Genomic DNA, 18,570 nt, shown 5'->3' with positions numbered 1-18,570 from the left:
GTTCGGTGCTACAAGGTCTAGTAGTTTTCTCGTGGTGGCGCGGTTTCACTCTTGTTCAGTGGTTTTTGGTGTCTTGTTAGGTGTGGCGTCTCCTATTTTCCTGTGCGGCTTTGGGTTAGGGGCACTTGTGCCACTCGCTCAGATGCCGTTGTATTTTTCTTTTGGCCTGCTTTCTCGAGGGTTTCCTCGCCACTTTGTATCGGTTTGGCAGTTTGTGCCTTTATTTATAAAGGGGGCCGAAAGTCTGTTTCGAGAATATGGAAATACACTTTGGTTCATGGTTGTATCTACACCCTATATAGGAAAAAATTCAATAATTACAAAAAGAGTCAAAATAGTTTAGAATTTTTTTAGAATAAACTTGACTTTCTTTTGCACTAGTATATAAATTTTCTCGAATTAAAACCATCGTCAACTTCGGGGCAAGAAATACAAAACTTTATATTATAGGACACTGTTCACACTAGTTTGGCCTTTTTTTAAAGAAGTAGAAGGGTTTTTTATTTTTGTGGATTTTTTTCACAAGTATAATGAAAGGTCAAGTTTATTTCAATTTTGTTTTGGATTTTTTGACTTTTTATTTAATTACTATTTTCCCTATATAGTGTAGATACACCCAGGAATCAAATGTCCACGTCCCTAAATGATATTAAGACATGTTGTAGTTGGAGTAACTTACCTAGCAATATAATGCATTTCAAAGCAAATTTGCTGATATGACAAGTAATTAATAAGGAGAGAGGTGTTTGTGGTAACATAATATGTCATCTAACATAATATATCCCAAAACAAATAAATCTACATTTAAATAAATAAAGACTTGTATGATACCACATATACTACTACCCACTATAAAGATAGTAATATAGACTACTAACATATGCATGTTATTGATATAAGTTAGTTCCCTCTATGACCAGTTAAGGACTGGCCGACGAGATGTCAATTACTGCCCCCAACTACCATCCGCCTGTTTCGAGCCATGCTTGTATGAGCAGTATTTTTGTGCGCTGAGCAAATCATTATGTATATTAGAGTATTCGCAAGAAAAAGCATTAGTATCTTATTTCCCGGCAAACAAACCATCTCCCGGCCGCTGCTTCTACAAGCTCATGTGTTTGTAAAAGTTTGCTCCATCGAGGTGAAGGCCCAGAGGCCACATCGAGCTATGCTCATGGTGCCATTGATGAATGCAGGAGGAAGAAGACTTTGACACTCTCAATAATTTGATTATAATTTCATCTTTTTGTATGTGTATGTTTGTAAGGACCCGTGATGCTTACTATATGGTCTTCGGCCTTTTCAAAACAAAAACAACAAACCATATTTTTTTATATGGACATCAGAACATCTTTTTTGTGGACAGAAGGAGGCGCCTGAAGGCTGATGGCAGCGGCTGACGGAGTGGAAGGGAGGTGTATGCAAGTCGGGACTGGCGTCCGATTGAAGCGGTTGAGGTCTGACAAGGCCTGGGCGGAGAGTGGGTGGTAGAGAGCAACTTCGGTCTCGAACTATGCGGATACAAAGTAAAGGTGGAGGGACAAAATGAGAAAAGCAGGGTTTTAAGCAGAGTTTTTGTGCGGTCTAGGTGTGGGACGCCTACATGAAAACTGCCTGGGAGTCCGCAAACCTCCCTAGCTTCACTTTGGGCAGCTTTGCCTTTGGGTTTGTGAAAATTCAATCATACGAACCGATCCGTAGACATTTGATGCACGGCGATGAATGGCATAGAGTATCCGCACGGTGATGTCTCTCGAAACAGGCTTTTAACCCTGCTTTATAAATAAAGCAATCATCACGTCCATACAACAAGTTCAAGTGCCACAGTGAAAATAAAATAGTTTGCTAAGGCAACAACATAATCACACACACAAAAAAGCATAAATTCTTTGAAGAAAACTTTGTCAAGTGTCCGAAAGCTGAGGCTATCTTCCGTGAAGCAAGACGCTGTGCGGTAGCAGCCATCTCGTCTATCATGTGGGCAAGTCAATCATGATCTCTTTGTCTAAGGCCAACTCCAACGCGTCGAACCAAATGGGCCCAGATTTGATCCGTTTTTTGTCCGTTTGGACCGGCTGGAGGCGCACCGCTTGCTCGCGTCCGCTCAAGTCTGGCTAGTGCACCCAACCGGCTGACCCATTTTGACCGCCTCACCGAATTGTCATGCAACAAATATATACTTCCTCCGTCTCATAATATAAAAGCGTTTTTGACACTACAACCGAATTGTCATGCAACAAACATATACTCCCTCCATCCCATAATATAAAAACGTTTTTGACACCATCTTATTATGGAACGGAGGGAGTACATCCGAGAAGGCCAGCGACGGGCATACTTGACAGCCTATAAAAAAAATCACCGTAGTTGATGCATCCCGGCCAAAAGTTGGTGCAGGCAAGAAGGGCCGGGGGGACAAGGGTAGCAGGCGAGAGATGCCGAAGGGGCCCGGGTCCAGGCCAGGACCGCCCAACCCCGAAACGCCGCAACACGTGGCCACCGAGCCCGCAGTTATTCCTCCTCCTCCTCCTCCGCCGGCGCAGTGAGCGACGCGCCGTCCCCGCCCGTAGTAGCAGTAGCACGACGCAGTAAAAGAGCTCTGATGCGCCCAGACCTGCTCTGCAGCTACCGCTGGTCTGTCCGTTCCTTCCTTCGTTCGGCAAGCTCCCGGCGGCCAAGGCACCGAGGAGGGCGGCGCTGGCGGAGTAGGAGTACTCACCGCTCGCCGGCGGCCTACAGGTCAACGCTATGCACCATCGCTTGCTTACTTAGTCCACGCAAACAAGGGTCTCGGTCCAGATAGCGCTCTGTCTCTTCTTTGGTGTGTGCTTTGTGGGGGTAGTCTCATCCTTGTATTTTTATGCTGACACCGTGATGTGTTCCCAGCGAGCACTGAGATGAGACTCCCGTGTGTCCCTTCCCCTTCCCCTTCCCCTAGTCCTAGGATAATTCGTCGGATTTGGGCTCCAGCACGACTGTTTTTTAGTCCATATCTACTCTGTTCTTTGTCTGCTCCTTTCTGGAACAGAGCGTGTGTTCTCTTGTCCTAACTCGCTTTCTTCTCTCCATAGCCGGCGCAGGGCAGAAACAGGAGCTGCTGATCCACCTCGAACCACCACCAGATGGGGATGGGTCCCCTCACAAGTAACGAATCCCCTCCTCAGCCTCCTCCTCATGCACCACTCGATCGGCAGCCGACTGAAATCCGGGAACGCCATGCTCTGTAACAGCTTCTTCATGGGCGACGAGCTTGTGCGGGAGCCCGACATGCTCCGGCCAAGACGCCGCCTCATGCGCTCTGAAGCAGATACTCGACTCCTCCACCTGCTTGAACCATCTGGTGGCGGCCGGCGTCGCGGCGCTGCTCCTGCTCGCGCTCGCCCTCCAGCTGCTTGTCAAAATTCCACAGAGCAGAGCGTCCGCCCGGCAGCTCGTCACGCTCAGCCTCAGCTCCCCGCTGCTGCACCTGTCTGCCGTGGTTTTCAATGGCTGCCTGGGTCTGGCTTACCTCGGGCTGGGGCTGTGGATGCTGGGGAGTAGCTCCAGTCAGGACGCTTCTGCTGTTTACCTTCCACACTGGTGGCTTGTGGCAGTGTCCCAGGGACTGAACCTGACCCTTGCCGGCCTCGCCTTCAGCGTCAGGCCGCGGTTTCTTGGGGCGGCATTCGTGAGATTGTGGCCGGCCTTGCTTGCCGTCTACGCGGCGTTCGTGTGCTGTTCTTCGGTTATCGTTATTGTTGCAGAGAAGGTGATCACCGTCAAGGGCTGTTTGGATGTTCTGTCCTTGCCAGGTGCGGTTGTCCTGCTCCTTTATGGCATTCGGCACAGCCGTGATGAAGAGGGTCATGGAGGAACTGGAAATGGTTTGTACAAGCCGCTCGACACGGAGGAGACAGGCGGTGAGGTAGCTGATTCTGAGGCCCATCAGGTCACTCCCTTTGCTACTGCTGGTTTTCTCAGCGAGATGTCGTTTTCTTGGTTGAATGCTCTGATGAAGATGGGCTATGAGAAGCCCCTTGAGGACAAAGACATGACACTCTTAGGCGCCACAGATCGAGCACAGAACCAGTACATGATGTTCATGGAGAAGCTGAATGACAAGAAGCAGTCGCCGTCCACACCATCATTCTTTTGGACTATTGTTTCTTGTCACAGGCGTGCGGTCTTGGTCTCGGGTTTCTTTGCTTTGCTCAAGGTTCTCACCTTATCCACTGGCCCAGTAATTCTCAAGGCATTCATCAACGTGTCACTTGGGAAAGGGACCTTTAAATACGAAGGCTATGTGCTTGCTGCGGCAATGTTTGTCTGCAAATGCTGTGAATCGCTATCACAGAGACAGTGGTATTTCCGCACACGGAGATTAGGATTGCAGGTGAGGTCACTCCTGTCAGCAGCTATTTATAAGAAACAGCAGAAGCTATCAAATGCAGCGAAAGTGAATCACTCTTCTGGAGAAATTATGAACTATGTGACCGTTGATGCCTACCGGATTGGGGAATTCCCATACTGGTTTCATCAAACATGGACAACAAGTGTTCAGCTTTGCATTGCGCTGGCAATTCTATACAATGCGGTTGGTGCTGCAACAATTTCATCGTTGGTTGTCATCATTCTCACCGTACTCTGCAACCTTCCGTTGGCTAGGCTGCAACACAAATTCCAGAGTAAACTTATGGAAGCACAAGATGTGAGATTGAAGGCCATGTCTGAGTCACTAGTTCATATGAAGGTCTTGAAACTTTATGCATGGGAAGCCCACTTCAAGAAGGTCATCGAGGGGTTGAGGGAGGTTGAGTACAAGTGGCTGCAAGCCTTCCAGCTTAGGAGGACATACAATGGTTTCCTGTTCTGGTCTTCTCCTGCTTTGGTTTCGGCGGCGACCTTTGTAACATGCTATCTTTTGAAAATCCCTCTTGATGCTAGCAATGTCTTTACCTTTGTGGCAACTCTGCGTCTCGTGCAAGACCCAATTAGGACAATACCGGATGTTATTGCAGTTGTGATACAGGCTAAGGTTGCTTTCACTCGGGTATCAAACTTCCTTGATGCACCTGAGCTAAACGGGCAAGTTAGGAAGAAATACTATGTTGGCGTTGATTACCCTATAGCGATGGATTCGTGTAGCTTCTCGTGGGATGAGAATACATCAAAACCAACTCTGAAGAATATAAATCTGTTAGTCAAAGCTGGAGAAAAGATTGCAATTTGTGGAGAGGTAGGATCAGGAAAGTCGACACTTTTGGCTGCTGTACTCGGAGAGGTTCCCAAAACTGAAGGCACGGTATGTTATTTTACTAACACCATCTTCTAATGAAGTGGCTGCCATATTCAGAATTTAGACATTTAGACATGCTTAAAAGAAAGGTAGCCTGTTTACAGCAGCATCATGTTCAAAGTTGTTATGTTCGATTTGCAAAGTTGTTATGAAAATTATGATTGTCAATATTTGCCAACATAAAGTACGTTAATCAATTCATGTTTTCATAACATCTTAATATCAAATTCTTGATCTTTGCATAACCATTTCAGATCCAAGTCTCCGGGAAAATAGCATATATTTCTCAGAACGCATGGATCCAAACAGGAACCGTGCAAGACAATATTCTATTTGGATCGTCGATGGACAGGGAAAGATACCGGAACACACTTGCAAGGTGCTCGTTGGTCAAGGACCTTGAAATGCTGCCATATGGAGATTGTACTCAAATTGGGGAGAGAGGAGTAAACCTTAGTGGTGGTCAGAAGCAGCGCGTCCAGCTTGCTCGTGCACTATACCAAAATGCAGACATCTATCTTCTTGATGATCCTTTCAGTGCTGTTGATGCCCATACAGCCACAAGTCTCTTCAATGTAAGGATCATATTCAGCAGATGCAGATTATATTACTGTTTGGTGAATGGTTTTACAAAGCTCTGTCTCGCAGGAATATGTCATGAGTGCTCTATCAGACAAGACTGTTCTTTTGGTGACCCACCAAGTGGATTTTCTACCTGCATTTGACACGATTTTGGTAACTTTCTCCACTATGAAAAGTCACTATTTGATGATATTTGTGCCTGTTTAATTTATATTTATTTGTTTGTTGATATTTTCTATACTTTATTTATTTTTTGATGATATTTTCTAGTTTGTATTTATTTGTTGATGATATTTCTAGCTTTTTTGATGTCATCTAAAATTAGTGGTGATTTTTGGCAGTTAATGTCAGATGGAGAGGTTATCCGGCCTGCACCTTATCAAGATCTATTGGCAGATTGTGAAGAATTTAAAGACCTTGTAAATGCCCATAAAGATACGATGGGTGTTTCGGATCTTAATAACAACTCACATTCTCAAAGAGCCAAGGAAGTATCGATCAAGGAGACAGTTGGTATTCATGGAAGCAGATATATAGAGCCTGTGAAGCCATCACCGGTAGATCAACTGATCAAGCAAGAGGAAAGAGAAACAGGGGATGCAGGTGTTAAGCCTTATATGCTTTACCTGCGCCAGAAGAAAGGCTTCCTGTATTTCTCCTTGTGTATGATTTCTCACATAATTTTCATAGCCGGGCAAATATTACAGAATTCATGGATGGCTGCTAATGTCCAAAATCCTCATGTTAGCACGCTGAAGTTAATTTCTGTGTACATTATCACCGGAGCTTGCACAATGATTTTCTTGCTATCAAGATCTTTAGGAGTCGTCGTTCTTGGGATGCAGTCATCAAGATCCTTGTTTTCCCAGTTACTCAATTCATTGTTCCGTGCACCAATGTCCTTTTTTGATTCTACTCCTCTAGGAAGGGTTCTTAGCCGGGTAAGAATTCTTATGGCAAATACAAAAAAATTCAGTTACATCGCACCGAGAGGTTTTCTCATGATGGATTAACTTGTTCTCCTTTCATCTAATGCAGGTCTCTTCAGATTTGAGTATCGTTGACCTTGATATTCCATTTGCCTTTGTGCTCAGCCTTGGTACCAGCTTAAATGCATATAGCAATCTAGGGGTATTGGCTGTTGTTACATGGCAAGTTCTGTTTGTAGCTGTGCCAATGATAGTTTTGGCAATTAGGTTGCAGGTATGGGGTATAACTTTGTTTCTTTATTTCTAAGCATCATTCCTGTGATTAGTTTTTGTCTGCTATTGTTGTTTTTTGTATCCAAAGTTCTCATGAACTGAAACCTGTTATGTTTGGTCATGTAGAGGTACTATCTAGCCTCAGCCAAGGAATTGATGCGGATCAATGGTACAACCAAGTCTGCTCTAGCAAATCACTTAGGTGAATCGATTTCAGGGGCTATAACAATAAGGGCCTTTGAGGAAGAAGATTGTTTCTTTGCGAAAAATTTGGATCTTGTTGACAAGAATGCCAGTCCGTATTTCTATAATTTTGCAGCAACTGAATGGTTAATTCAACGTCTGGAAATAATGAGTGCCTCAGTTCTTTCTTCTTCTGCCTTTGTCATGGCTCTTCTTCCTCAAGGGACTTTTAGCCCTGGTAGAAATTATATAAACACCACGTATTTTTGCGGGTTATATAAACACCATGTTGCTTCAAATACTGGACAAAATTAAGTAGCTAGCTCGTTCTATGGCCATCGATGCTTGCAGCTGATTAGTGACAAATGTTAGATGCACTGCCATGTAAATGTTGCTACCTTTTCATTGCCTTCTGGCCGAGTTTAAACAAGCTTTTGTTATGACAACATACTTGATACTCCCTCCACTCGTAAATAGATGACGTTTTAGACATGACATGGGTCTCAAACAAACTTATTAAGCCGTTACTTACTGTATGTATAATTGTATATGTTGTAGAAAGCAAGAAGAGAGTAACATTATGAAAATATTATAGATGAAAATTTAATGATAGTATTTTGACCTTACCAATCCAAATATTTTTTTTATATAAGAGCACTCTAAATTATAAAAGTTTGACTGAATGCTTTCTAGAATATTTTGTATTTATTTAATATTGCGAGAAAATTATACTTGTCGTGTTCTGCCAGGCAGAGTATGGGGAATAAACACCTTACATTTCTCAGGCTACCATGTTCTGAATATTATACTTGCCATGTTCTGATGATTTTATGGATATATTTTTATCTCTTATGAAAATTCAGTTCTAGTCCTAATGCTTATGTGCCCTTGTCAACTAATATCTGAATATTAACATTACAAAAAGTAGAGTTAGTTATTTCCTTGCTTTCATACCTGCACAGGTTTTGTGGGAATGGCATTGTCATATGGTCTTTCTTTAAATACGTCATTTGTTTCCTCTATTCAAACCCAATGCAACATTGCGAACCAAATAATCTCGGTGGAACGGGTGAGCCAGTACATGGACATACCAAGTGAAGCAGCAGAAGTCGTTGAAGAAAATCGTCCGTTACCAGATTGGCCTGAAGTTGGCAATGTGGAGCTTAGAGATTTGAAAGTAATGAAATATAAATATTACATGTACACCATACGAAGTAAAAATCCTGTGAACACTTCTAACAAATTTATGCGATTGATTTTCATTCAACAGATCAGGTATAGGAAAGATGCCCCCCTTGTACTACATGGAATTACTTGCAAGTTTGAGGGTGGAGATAAGATTGGTGTAGTTGGTCGAACAGGAAGCGGCAAGACAACGTTGATTGGTGCATTGTTTCGCCTTGTTGAACCTGCGGAAGGGAAAATCATTATAGACTCTGTGGATATCAGTACGATAGGCTTACATGACCTGCGTTCTCGTTTGGGTATCATTCCACAAGATCCAACACTTTTCCAGGGTACAATAAGATACAATCTTGATCCTCTTGGGCAATTCTCAGATCAACAAATATGGGAGGTAAGAGTGATCTTGGTAGGAGTGTACAGCCATACCTCCCACCAACCGAGCCCCGTTTCTTGTTTTATTATAGTATATGTACATTTCAAAAGAAATCGCTGAAGTGGTTACTCCATTTGTTACTATGCTGCAGGTTCTTGACAAATGTCAACTTCTTGAAGCTGTCCAGGATAAGGAACAGGGATTGGATTCACATGGTAGGAAACATCACTTCATATATACTTTGGTTTCTGGAGTTCATTTTCTAAAACTAAAAAATTGGGTAAACAGAAAACTCTGCTCTAATCATCTCAGAAATTCAAATATGTCAAGCTGTTAATAGTCCTAGGCGTATTAGCTATATCCTTTTTCTAGCATGATGTTTGGAACTATCTCATTCATAGTACTGATCAAGATCTGGTCATAATAGTTGTGGAAGACGGGTCGAACTGGAGCATGGGCCAAAGGCAGCTCTTCTGTCTGGGACGCGCGCTTCTGAGAAGGTGCCGTATCTTAGTTCTTGATGAAGCCACAGCCTCTATAGACAATGCAACAGACGCTCTCCTTCAGAAAACTATCCGGACAGAATTCAGACATTGCACCGTTATTACAGTGGCCCACCGTATACCAACAGTCATGGACTGTGATATGGTACTTGCAATGAGCGACGGTACGTTTCTCCTGCCGGCAACTTATAAGAAATAGAATGCTTTTTGGAATGCCAAATGTGCTGCGGATCTTCCCATACTAATGAGTTTTATATGACCACTTTCAGGGAAAGTAGTGGAGTTTGACAAACCTACAAAGCTCATGGAAACTGAGGGATCTCTCTTTCGCAAGCTGGTCGAGGAGTACCGGTCCCACACATCGAACACAGATATTTAGAAGAGAGAGATTGTCGATTTCATTTGTTTGTTTGCTGCAGTTTTCCAGGTGATAAAACATAAACCAGCTTTTGGAAAAGAGATATGCTTGCCTCCACAAAAAAGAATACACAGTAACCTATGCTTGATGCCTTCAGAGGAATCCATCTACTTGGTGCCCGAAGAGAAGACAGTGCCATCTTTCAGTTCTCGTCTTAATATTTCTTTTGCTATCTATTTATTGCTCCAACAAATGGGAGGGGACTTCAAATCGTCTGGAGTTTCTGAAGCTGCCCATAAGAGTTTCTGAAGCTGAACAGAGTACGTCCTGAAGATTTCCTTGCTACAACAAATGGGAGGGGACTTCAAATCCGCAACGGTCAGCAGGTCTTTTTTTTTAGCAACATCAGCAAGGCTAAATGGGAGCTCATAGTATTGGCAAGGTAACTGCAGCTCATCAAACTGATCAGTAAGGGCCTTAGGCCCATCGCACCTCTGCCTGGGATACGACTTTGAGCATACGTGTTTGCTAGAATCTTTTCTCGGCTAGCTATTCGCTTGCACATCATTTGTAGTAGCTTGGCAGTTTTTATGCTGAATCCAATGACTTTATAAATGAGGTTTCATGCGATTGGTTTCAGTTTTGCACGCTTTGATGTATTTCTCCTGTGAAAAGCAGCTTGCTTTCGTCGTTAACAACCGTGTTTATATTGCAATGCACATACGTAGTATTTGTTTTTGGCCGTACACTGGATATAAAGCATTGTACTACTACATCTGTTCCTAAATATAAATCTTTTTAGAGATTCCAACAAAGAAGCAAAATAAGTGAATCTACATTCTAAAATATGTCTATATATGTCCGCATGTAGTTTGTATTGAAATATCTAAAAATACTTAGCCTTCATTGGTTTGTAGGAATTTTGTAGGAATCCCATAAGATAGGATTTGTATAGGAAAGATTTCTTTAGAGCCCTTTGGTTTGTAGGAATAGAATCCTATTTCTATGAAGAAATTCTTCATATCCTCTACATTTCGTAGGAAAATAAACATTAGTCTAGACTCAATGGAAAAAATCCTATAATGTGAACCTAAGGGTCTGGGTAGCTGAGGTTGCTGCTAGCCCACCTGAGTTCAAGTCCCGGCTTGGACGAGTGGTGCTCGCGGAGTTTCTCCTATAAAAAAATGCGAACGAGGGTTAGCCTTTGGGTTGGTCTCATTTTTTTAACCCAAGGGCATCTTCTTTTCTATTCCTATTCATAGGATTTCAGATACATGTCATCTCATTTCCTGTGACTTTCCTATTCCTATGACTTTCCTATCCTATGAACCAAAGGAGGCCTTATATTTAGAAACGGAGGGAGTGGTATCTATCATCATGACAAGACTGGCACTAAAAACCATTCAGCAGGCATTCGATGTTAGAGTTGAATCACTCACAACTGCCCCCTCTTACTGAGAAATGCTTCACACCCTCTCAAATAGACCTGGGCATGGATGGGTCGTGCTGGGTGCCTGGGTCTGGCTTGGCATTCTGGCCGGGCTCGGGCCTTGTTTTCTAGCCAGTAAGGTAGGTCGGGCTGAGCTTCTCTTTCAAGATCTTAGGCTGGGTTTTTGGGCTTTGGATAGGAGTTGCAGTGTAAGGTATTGAAAATCGCAGCTCAGATCGGGCTTTCGGCTTAACTTTGGGCCGGGCCCATGCTTTAGAAAAGAGGATAGTTTGGGCTTCCAGCAAGGCTTCCGCTGATATTTTAAAGACCTGACATATGCTCAGGTTTACTATCAAACACAAGCACACAAGACAACCACTGAAGCTTAGCTGAATCACTGGCGATAATTCAAAAACCCAGTGAACAGTACATTCAAAAAAATCGTGAAAAAAGCAAAAAATATGAAAAATTTAGACATCCAACCTCGCGCACATGAGCATCTTGAATGCCTAAAAAAATTCAGATCTGTTTGAATTTTGTATTGGACTGTGATATTTGGCACATGTGTGCCATATAAGCAAAACTGCCACACCTCTACTTCCTTCACTTTAAATACATGCATACATTAGCATTCTTTCTCCTTTCACGTGCATTTCTTCTTCTAATTATATGCATACACTAGAGGACAAAAAAGTTGATGTCATTTTAGATTCTCTTTATTCTAATTTTTTTAAATGTTTTGTAGCTTAAACCGTCGGTCCGATGTAAAAACTGTTTTTACATAAAAGATTCGTCGCGACGAGATCTTCGAAACTAGATTCCATGTTGGCATGTTCCGATGACTTTTTTTCAGCCAAAATTTATCACGCCTAGGCTACATAAGTTACCGTGCCCATTATATGCAAGTTACAGTGCTATTTCCACATAAGTTATCGAAGGCATAAAAATGATTCACCGACCCTGCAGTTCATATATTACCATGCTTTATTCATATAAGTTATCAGGCCTGCGGTTCTTATATTACCATGTTGTTTTTAGGTCTGCGGTTCGTATATTACCATGATGTTTTCATATAAGTTACCGGGGGGGGGGGGGGGGGGTTGTTTCTAACATTTTTTTTCGCTTGATCAAGATTACCATGGTGATTGTACGTGAAGTCTGTGATGCATATGTAACCATGCTATTTACACAAAATTTACGGGGTATGTTTTCAACAATTTCCCCACCGAGTCAAATATTACCATGGTATTCGTATGTAAGTTATCAGGTATGCGATGAGTATATTACTATGCTATTTACACAGAAGTTACCGGGGGTATCTTTTCAACAATTTTTTTCTCCAGATCAAATTTACCGCGGTGTTTGGACCTAAATTATCAAGGTTGTGGTGTGTAATTTCTATGCTATTTACTACTCTTCCCCAAATCAAGACTATTACCGTGCTATTTACACATGAGTTCCTGAGGTATATTTTCAACAACTTCATCCACTCGAATCAAACTTATCACGGTGTTTGTACGCAAGTTATCGGGTTTTGCGGTTCATATATAACTATGCTATTTTCACTTAAGTTATCGCGGGTATGTTTTTCGACAACTTTTTTGCCCTTTAGTCAAAATTACCGTGGTGTTTTTACGTAAGTTATCGGGTATATGATTCTTATATTAACGTTCTATTATAAGTTATCGGGATATATTTTTTCAACAATTTTCTCCTCTTTGGACAAAGTTACCATGGTGTTTGCACCCAAGTTATCAAGTCAGTGTTTCCTGTTTTACCAAGGTATGCATGCGAGTAAAAGGGTAGGGGTTGGTTGGGAGCGATCTATTTTGTATTTGCAAAAAAAATCCATCCACCATATAGGAACAATGCAATCAGTTTCAATCAGGAAGGACCACTGTAGCGATTAAAAGAGTCAGTAATTACCGGGGAAATCTTTTCAACAATTTTTTCCCATGGTTAAAATTACCATGCTGTTTGTACCTAAGTTATCAGGTTTGTGGTGGAGATATTACCATGCTACTTACACAGAATTTACCCTGGGTATGTTTCTAACAACCTTGTTCCCCAGGTTAAAGTTACCGTAGTGTTTTTGTGTAAGTTATCAAATGTGCATTGCGTATATTACCGTGCTATTACTAGAAATTACTAGGGATTTGTTTGCAATAACATTTTTTCTGAGTCAATAACTCTTTAAGGCCCAAAAGGTGTCCTAGGTGCAATCAAGAATGACTAGTGTGGATCCATGCATGGATCATACTAGTCAGCAAAGCTGGCCTCTTGACTCAACATGAAAGAGAGAGACTATTGGCCTAATAATGTCATGACAGATTATCATATGAATAACAATGTCAAAGGTCATAAGGCTGTGTTGATTCGACCTATATATACACATGTAAATGTTGTGTTGCCACATTCAGTAATGACAGGAGTTCAACTCCATAACATTTTCTCTCCTTTTTCTTCTCGAGGCATACAAGGATAAAGTTGCAATTAGAATAGTACTAGTAGCTATCCACGTTAGATTAGGTTACACCATCTCGTTTCTTCCTTCAGACTAAAGACCTTATATGCTGCTTTTGCCATTAATTCAAGGAGAAGGTTACTGAATGACTATAGTATTGTTTGATTTTTATTTTTTTTATGTTTCAGCCATCACAATCCTTCTCCTTCAATAGTTGGATCATCCTGTCCTACTGAATGACGGTATTGTTTGAGCCTCCTTAATCACCCCAGCCTTGAGTGCTTCAGCATGGAGGTGAACAAAAATAAGAACCAACGTTGAGATAGAAAATGGCATTTAGCCCAGTAAGAAAAATAGGCAAAAGGTTGGTTGGACTTTGAAATTTATACTTCTGTCTACACATGATAGAATTACATCCAGCTAACAACTTACTATCAAAATCCCACTCCGTCATCTTAGGCGCAAGAGACTGTTGAGCTAATAATGCTAGGACCAGTAATCAGATCAATACTAATGTGACAATTCTCAGTTTCTGTTAGTTCATTCAACCTATGTATACACATGTAAAGGTTCTGTTGCCACATTCAGTAATCCGATTCAGGCGCCGTCATACCCAGATCAACAGCAGGGACCGGATCACTGAACCCGCCCTCCGAGTTAGCTCCGTCGTGGCACCCAGAAAGAGACGCGAGAGAGGGGGGATGCGGGTGTACCGACGAAGTGGGTGCCGACGGCGACGACGACGATTGCCTGGGAGGTGCGGAAGGCGGCGGCATGCGGCTGCAGCAGGCGCTGGGGCGCCGACCCCGCAACGTCTCCCATCGCGCCACCGCGGAGCATCAATCGGGGAGGTCACGCCGGGGGATACCGGCCGATGGCCTGGCGCAGCTCACGACGCCGACAGGAGGAAGGAGGAAAAAGCCATAGGCGCAAAGGCGGAGCGAGCAAGACCGCACCTGGAGAGAAAAGTGGAAAAAAGGAACTAACGACGGGATTGCGCAGGAGGCATATCGAGCGACCGAAGCGTGTGAGGCCGGATCGGACGGAGATCAGGTCGGTTGGCACTTTTGCAATCGGGCACATGATTGCCAAATACATATTTCGTTTTGTATTTTTTATTTACTGGTCATGCCCAGTCGTCCAAACTTTTATTAAGAATATTATGGTAGAGTATTTTTTACTTTTTACAAAAGGAGGATTACCTCTGGCCTATTCATCTGGACAATGCATGCAGCCATTTTATTAATTATTCACAAAAACTTTATAAAGTAGTACATCAGATAGTCTGAAGCCACTATCTTAGCAACATCAGGTAGAGTAATTTATACAGGCTATAAAGCATCGTTCACAAATTTTTAACAGGTTCAAGGATGAACATCTTGTGTCTACAATACCATGCACAGGAAATTTACGACAACACTTTATAACTGGTAAGCTGGTCTGCATCCTCGTCATCCTGGGACGAGAAGAAGCGCTGCAGCTTGAACGACATCTCCGGGAAGACGCGGGTGGGACGGTAGTCCTTGTTGAGGCAGACGACGGTCGCCGTCGCTTCCAAAACAAGCTGCCATGCCATGCATCAGAGGAGATCAACGGGCGCGTGCTTGTGGGATGATTGATCAGTACAAGGGGTGGTAATCGTGATCGTTTGTGCGCGTACCTCACGGTTTGGCAGCGTCTCGATGATGTGATCGACGAGTATCCTTGTGCCCTTTATCTGGACAAGCCTCACCTTGACAACAAACTTCGCACCTCGCTGGGCATCAATCAGTATAGGAAGAGAGAATGATTAATGCTCTATAAAGCTTGAGGTTTCCGGGTTTGAAAATACTAAAAACCTTGAGATTCCAAGCCTTATTAAAGGTTTCGGACGTGACATACCAGTAGAGGCTTGAAGTACTTGATGTTCAGTTCCAAGACCGCCATCGCGTTGCCGCTGCGTGCTATGGAGGTCATGCTGAAGCCAATGCTCGCAGCCATCTCCTCTCGAGCTTCATGTAATTTTAAAGTGGAAATTAAGATATAGTAGTTGTGTGCATCAATAATTGATACGGAGACGATGGAGGGTTTAACCTCCTGTCCAAAACAAAAGTAAGAACCAACACTGTGCATGTCCATAATAAAAGGTAAATGACCCGAGCTCTGCGGTAGATAGATATCATTTTGGTGCCAACCTTTGTGGATGTAAACAACATACATGGCATTGTGAACGACTCCATACTGGTCAAGCTCGCTGTCATGGACGGTCATCTCCAGCTCGAAGAACTTGTCCGTCCTAATAAGTGAGTTGCAGAACAAACCGCAAATATATTGGACCAGATCCAAATGTTCTACAATGAATGTAAAACTAGTTTAATTCAGAAGAACCTTAGTTGTATATCTTGGCCGACGTTGCCGTTGGAGATTCCTTGGGAGCAAGTGGCATGAACGGCTAGAGCCTCCACATGGCGGGACCGATACGAATGGCGAGAGAGCAACACGGGGTGTCCGGGGAGAGAATATGTAGCTCTGGATCTAGCCCCTGCAGCATGGGCCAAAGAAGGTGGTGGGTGTTGGGTGTGGGGAGCGATGTTGGTAGCAGGCTGCTGCATGGTGCTGGAGCAGGAGGGAATTGCACTCTTCGCTCTCTCTTCTGAGGCCTGGGGGTGTATGCGGTATGCACATGCCCGTCTATATAGAGCCGGCGCTCGCATGCTTGTGGCGGCGCTTCACTCTTGCCACTTTAAATAGATTCCATCACCTACCTGCTGTCTTTTCCGTATTTTCCGTGTCGATCAATCATGAATAGTATTCTCAGTGCATGGCCAACGCATAGCCCTGTACTACTGCCCGCTGGCCACCTGCGCTCGCACATTGACTCGTATCCCCTTCAAAGACGCTCTTATATTATGATACGAAGGGAGCATATGATACTACGCACATCCATAGTGCCTGATACATGATAGTATGCTAGTGTTTGTTATGATACGGTGTCACAATATGACACTGAACACTCTCTTTTTTCATTTAATTTTATGTCATCTGATCAAAATTGTCTAGTTAGCATAGATGATAGTTCTAGTTATTGTATCCCACGCGGGTAGCTTCATGGGAGAGACGGAACGTGAACACAGAAGAAGAAGAAAGAGATAGAACAGACCCACAAAAGATAGTAGCTGCGCACGAATATGTTGTCTACGTGACCAGCATGAGCAGTAGATTCCTCCTGCCTCCATAGCCCATGCCCTTATGGGACAAAGTACTGTAGAAATTAATGGCAGTTTGGAATGTGCCATTATCGACTCACAGTGACACGGAGGCTTAAAAGGGCCAAGGAATGATGGTGCCTCTGCCACGTGGTGGTTTTTTGTTCCTTTTATGTGGAGATTTTGAAGAAAATACTTCGTGCATATTCTCACCTTATAGCCTCTCATCTGCATTGCTGACACGGTCCTCGAACATTCTTGAATTCACGCGCTAATTGGTTACTCCGACGAACATTATATTTCATCACCCCCATCACGTCTAGACTCCTCCTGACCTTAGATGAGGGATCGATGTAGGCCATTCATATTATTTGTAAAAATGCATTGGCTGGGTCTTGACCTCGAGACCTATATTGAATTCATGCTTTAGTCAGGTATTTCAAAATATGAATTGATGAAGGAAGGCGAGCAACATATGTCAAGAACATTTTGAATAGTTGTTAAAAATTGCCATGTAGAGTATGATACTGCGGAATGTAAATGAGGAGAGATTGAAGTTGTCAATATGAACTAACACTCACTGCAAAAGCTCCAAAGCGCAAAGAAAGGGTGAGCATACTACCTCCATTCCCGTGAATAAGGCACACATGTGTTTCGAGAATCAAGTTTGAATTTCAGCAATAAAATGTGGGTTATGTTCGACAAAATTTATACCGTCGAATCCGTATTCAAAAGAAGTTTTCAATGGTACATTTTTAAACCACATAATTTAAATAAATCTCAAAATACGTGTGTGTCCTATTCACTGGAATGGAGGGAATATATACTCTCACATCTCTTATTGGGCAACTTAGACTCGCTCTGTTGGAGTAATTTTATGGTGCTTTTTTGGTTGATGACATGCATAATTTTTACCAAAAACTTACTCCCTGCCTAAGTTTAGTAGACAATCAAATGCATCGAGAAAAATAATCAACATATGTGGCATCAAATAATAATCACAAGATCCATCATGAATCATATTTTGTTGATATGAAGTTGTAGATGTTAATGTTTTCTTAATAAACTTTGATCAAACTTGAGAAAATTTAACTCAAGACATAATTCATGAGCCTTATTAGAGCATGGTTAGTATAGCCAATAGCCGGCTATATAAAAGTTGCCATCAACTATAGCCAACCTATACTACACCTTTAATATGTGGCCTACTTTTTGTCTCACAAAGAGTGTTGGAACCCATGCTGTAGCGGGCTGTAATTCTACAACCCACTTCTTTTCTTTCTCCTCTTCTCTCTCCTCCAATTAAATATAAAAAATTAATGAGAGACAAATACCTAATTTGAAAGGACGCATCAGCAAATATCTTGCATATATCTCAATGGAAGTGAATGATGCAGATAAGAGGTGTGGGTAAGCCCGGGAGCAGCCACACCTTTCTATTGTTAAATCAAACAGAGAGGACGACACAGAACGAACTGAAGATGCTCCCAACATTTTGACTGCGCATACGTGTCGGCTCCATCGCGTACTAACCCATCCGCCTCGTCGTCACCATCACTCCATCGGTGTGGCTCGCTCGTGTATGCATGGGTAGCGGTGGCTCTACAGCAGTGTGTCTCATGGGCTGGCGAGTGGCGTGCTGGATCGTGGCTGAATGGATTGGATGACAATAGTGATCACCGAAAGAGTGCCTGTTTATGGGCCGGCAATGTGATTGGTCCCCTCCCATCACATGGTGATTTAATTTCCTAGGAAGGACAATGTGCTTCGCGTACGAACTGCACTGGTGGTTGGGGCGCGCCATTGCCCGCCGCCACAAATGAGATGAAGT

At 42.9% G+C, this 18,570-nt stretch overlaps 2 protein-coding genes across 3 annotated transcripts; one reads left to right on the top strand and one right to left on the bottom strand.

Moving 5' to 3' along the window:
• Positions 1 to 2,379: 2,379 nt before the first annotated feature.
• On the top strand, positions 2,380 to 10,308 carry LOC109752978 (ABC transporter C family member 10). 2 transcript variants are annotated; one of them, XM_020311909.4, is made up of 14 exons: positions 2,380 to 2,739; positions 3,072 to 3,144; positions 3,231 to 5,281; positions 5,530 to 5,850; positions 5,924 to 6,010; positions 6,199 to 6,798; positions 6,896 to 7,060; positions 7,186 to 7,480; positions 8,205 to 8,419; positions 8,513 to 8,818; positions 8,952 to 9,015; positions 9,228 to 9,467; positions 9,573 to 9,730; positions 9,819 to 10,308. In XM_020311909.4, the coding sequence occupies exons 2-13, from the start codon at positions 3,123 to 3,125 to the stop codon at positions 9,680 to 9,682; spliced, it is 4,476 nt and encodes a 1,491-aa protein (XP_020167498.1). In that variant the 5' UTR covers positions 2,380 to 2,739; positions 3,072 to 3,122; the 3' UTR covers positions 9,683 to 9,730; positions 9,819 to 10,308. The 2 variants fall into 2 exon arrangements, with proteins under 2 accessions (XP_020167498.1, XP_020167497.1); XM_020311908.4 differs by having other exon boundaries at positions 2,485 to 2,739; positions 9,573 to 10,308.
• Positions 10,309 to 14,766: 4,458 nt separating this feature from the next.
• On the bottom strand, positions 14,767 to 16,207 carry LOC109752987 (acyl-acyl carrier protein thioesterase TE3, chloroplastic). Its single transcript, XM_020311914.3, has 5 exons — positions 15,922 to 16,207; positions 15,729 to 15,829; positions 15,436 to 15,545; positions 15,215 to 15,310; positions 14,767 to 15,118 (listed from the first exon to the last, which is right to left on the bottom strand). The coding sequence occupies exons 1-5, from the start codon at positions 16,143 to 16,145 to the stop codon at positions 14,963 to 14,965; spliced, it is 687 nt and encodes a 228-aa protein (XP_020167503.1). The 5' UTR covers positions 16,146 to 16,207; the 3' UTR covers positions 14,767 to 14,962.
• Positions 16,208 to 18,570: the final 2,363 nt, after the last annotated feature.

The sequence above is a fragment of the Aegilops tauschii genome, chromosome 7 (assembly GCF_002575655.3).
Source record: "Aegilops tauschii subsp. strangulata cultivar AL8/78 chromosome 7, Aet v6.0, whole genome shotgun sequence".
Classification (NCBI taxonomy): domain Eukaryota; kingdom Viridiplantae; phylum Streptophyta; class Magnoliopsida; order Poales; family Poaceae; genus Aegilops; species Aegilops tauschii.
The sequence above is the reverse complement of the archived record's forward strand: the minus strand, read 5'-3'. Positions and strand labels throughout refer to the sequence as shown.

Excerpts from the sequence above, each read along its gene's own strand:
- LOC109752978 (XM_020311909.4), top strand. The coding sequence starts at position 3,123 with ATGGGGATGGGTCCCCTCACAA. Across the intron at positions 5,282-5,529 it reads TTCCCAAAACTGAAGGCACG|ATCCAAGTCTCCGGGAAAAT; the intron begins GTATGTTATTTT and ends TAACCATTTCAG. Across the intron at positions 7,481-8,204 it reads TCAAGGGACTTTTAGCCCTG|GTTTTGTGGGAATGGCATTG; the intron begins GTAGAAATTATA and ends ATACCTGCACAG.
- LOC109752987 (XM_020311914.3), bottom strand. The coding sequence starts at position 16,145 with ATGCAGCAGCCTGCTACCAACATCGCTCCCCACACCCAACACCCACCA. Across the intron at positions 15,546-15,728 it reads TGTTGTTTACATCCACAAAG|CTCGAGAGGAGATGGCTGCG; the intron begins GTTGGCACCAAA and ends AATTACATGAAG. Across the intron at positions 15,311-15,435 it reads AGTACTTCAAGCCTCTACTG|CGAGGTGCGAAGTTTGTTGT; the intron begins GTATGTCACGTC and ends ATTGATGCCCAG.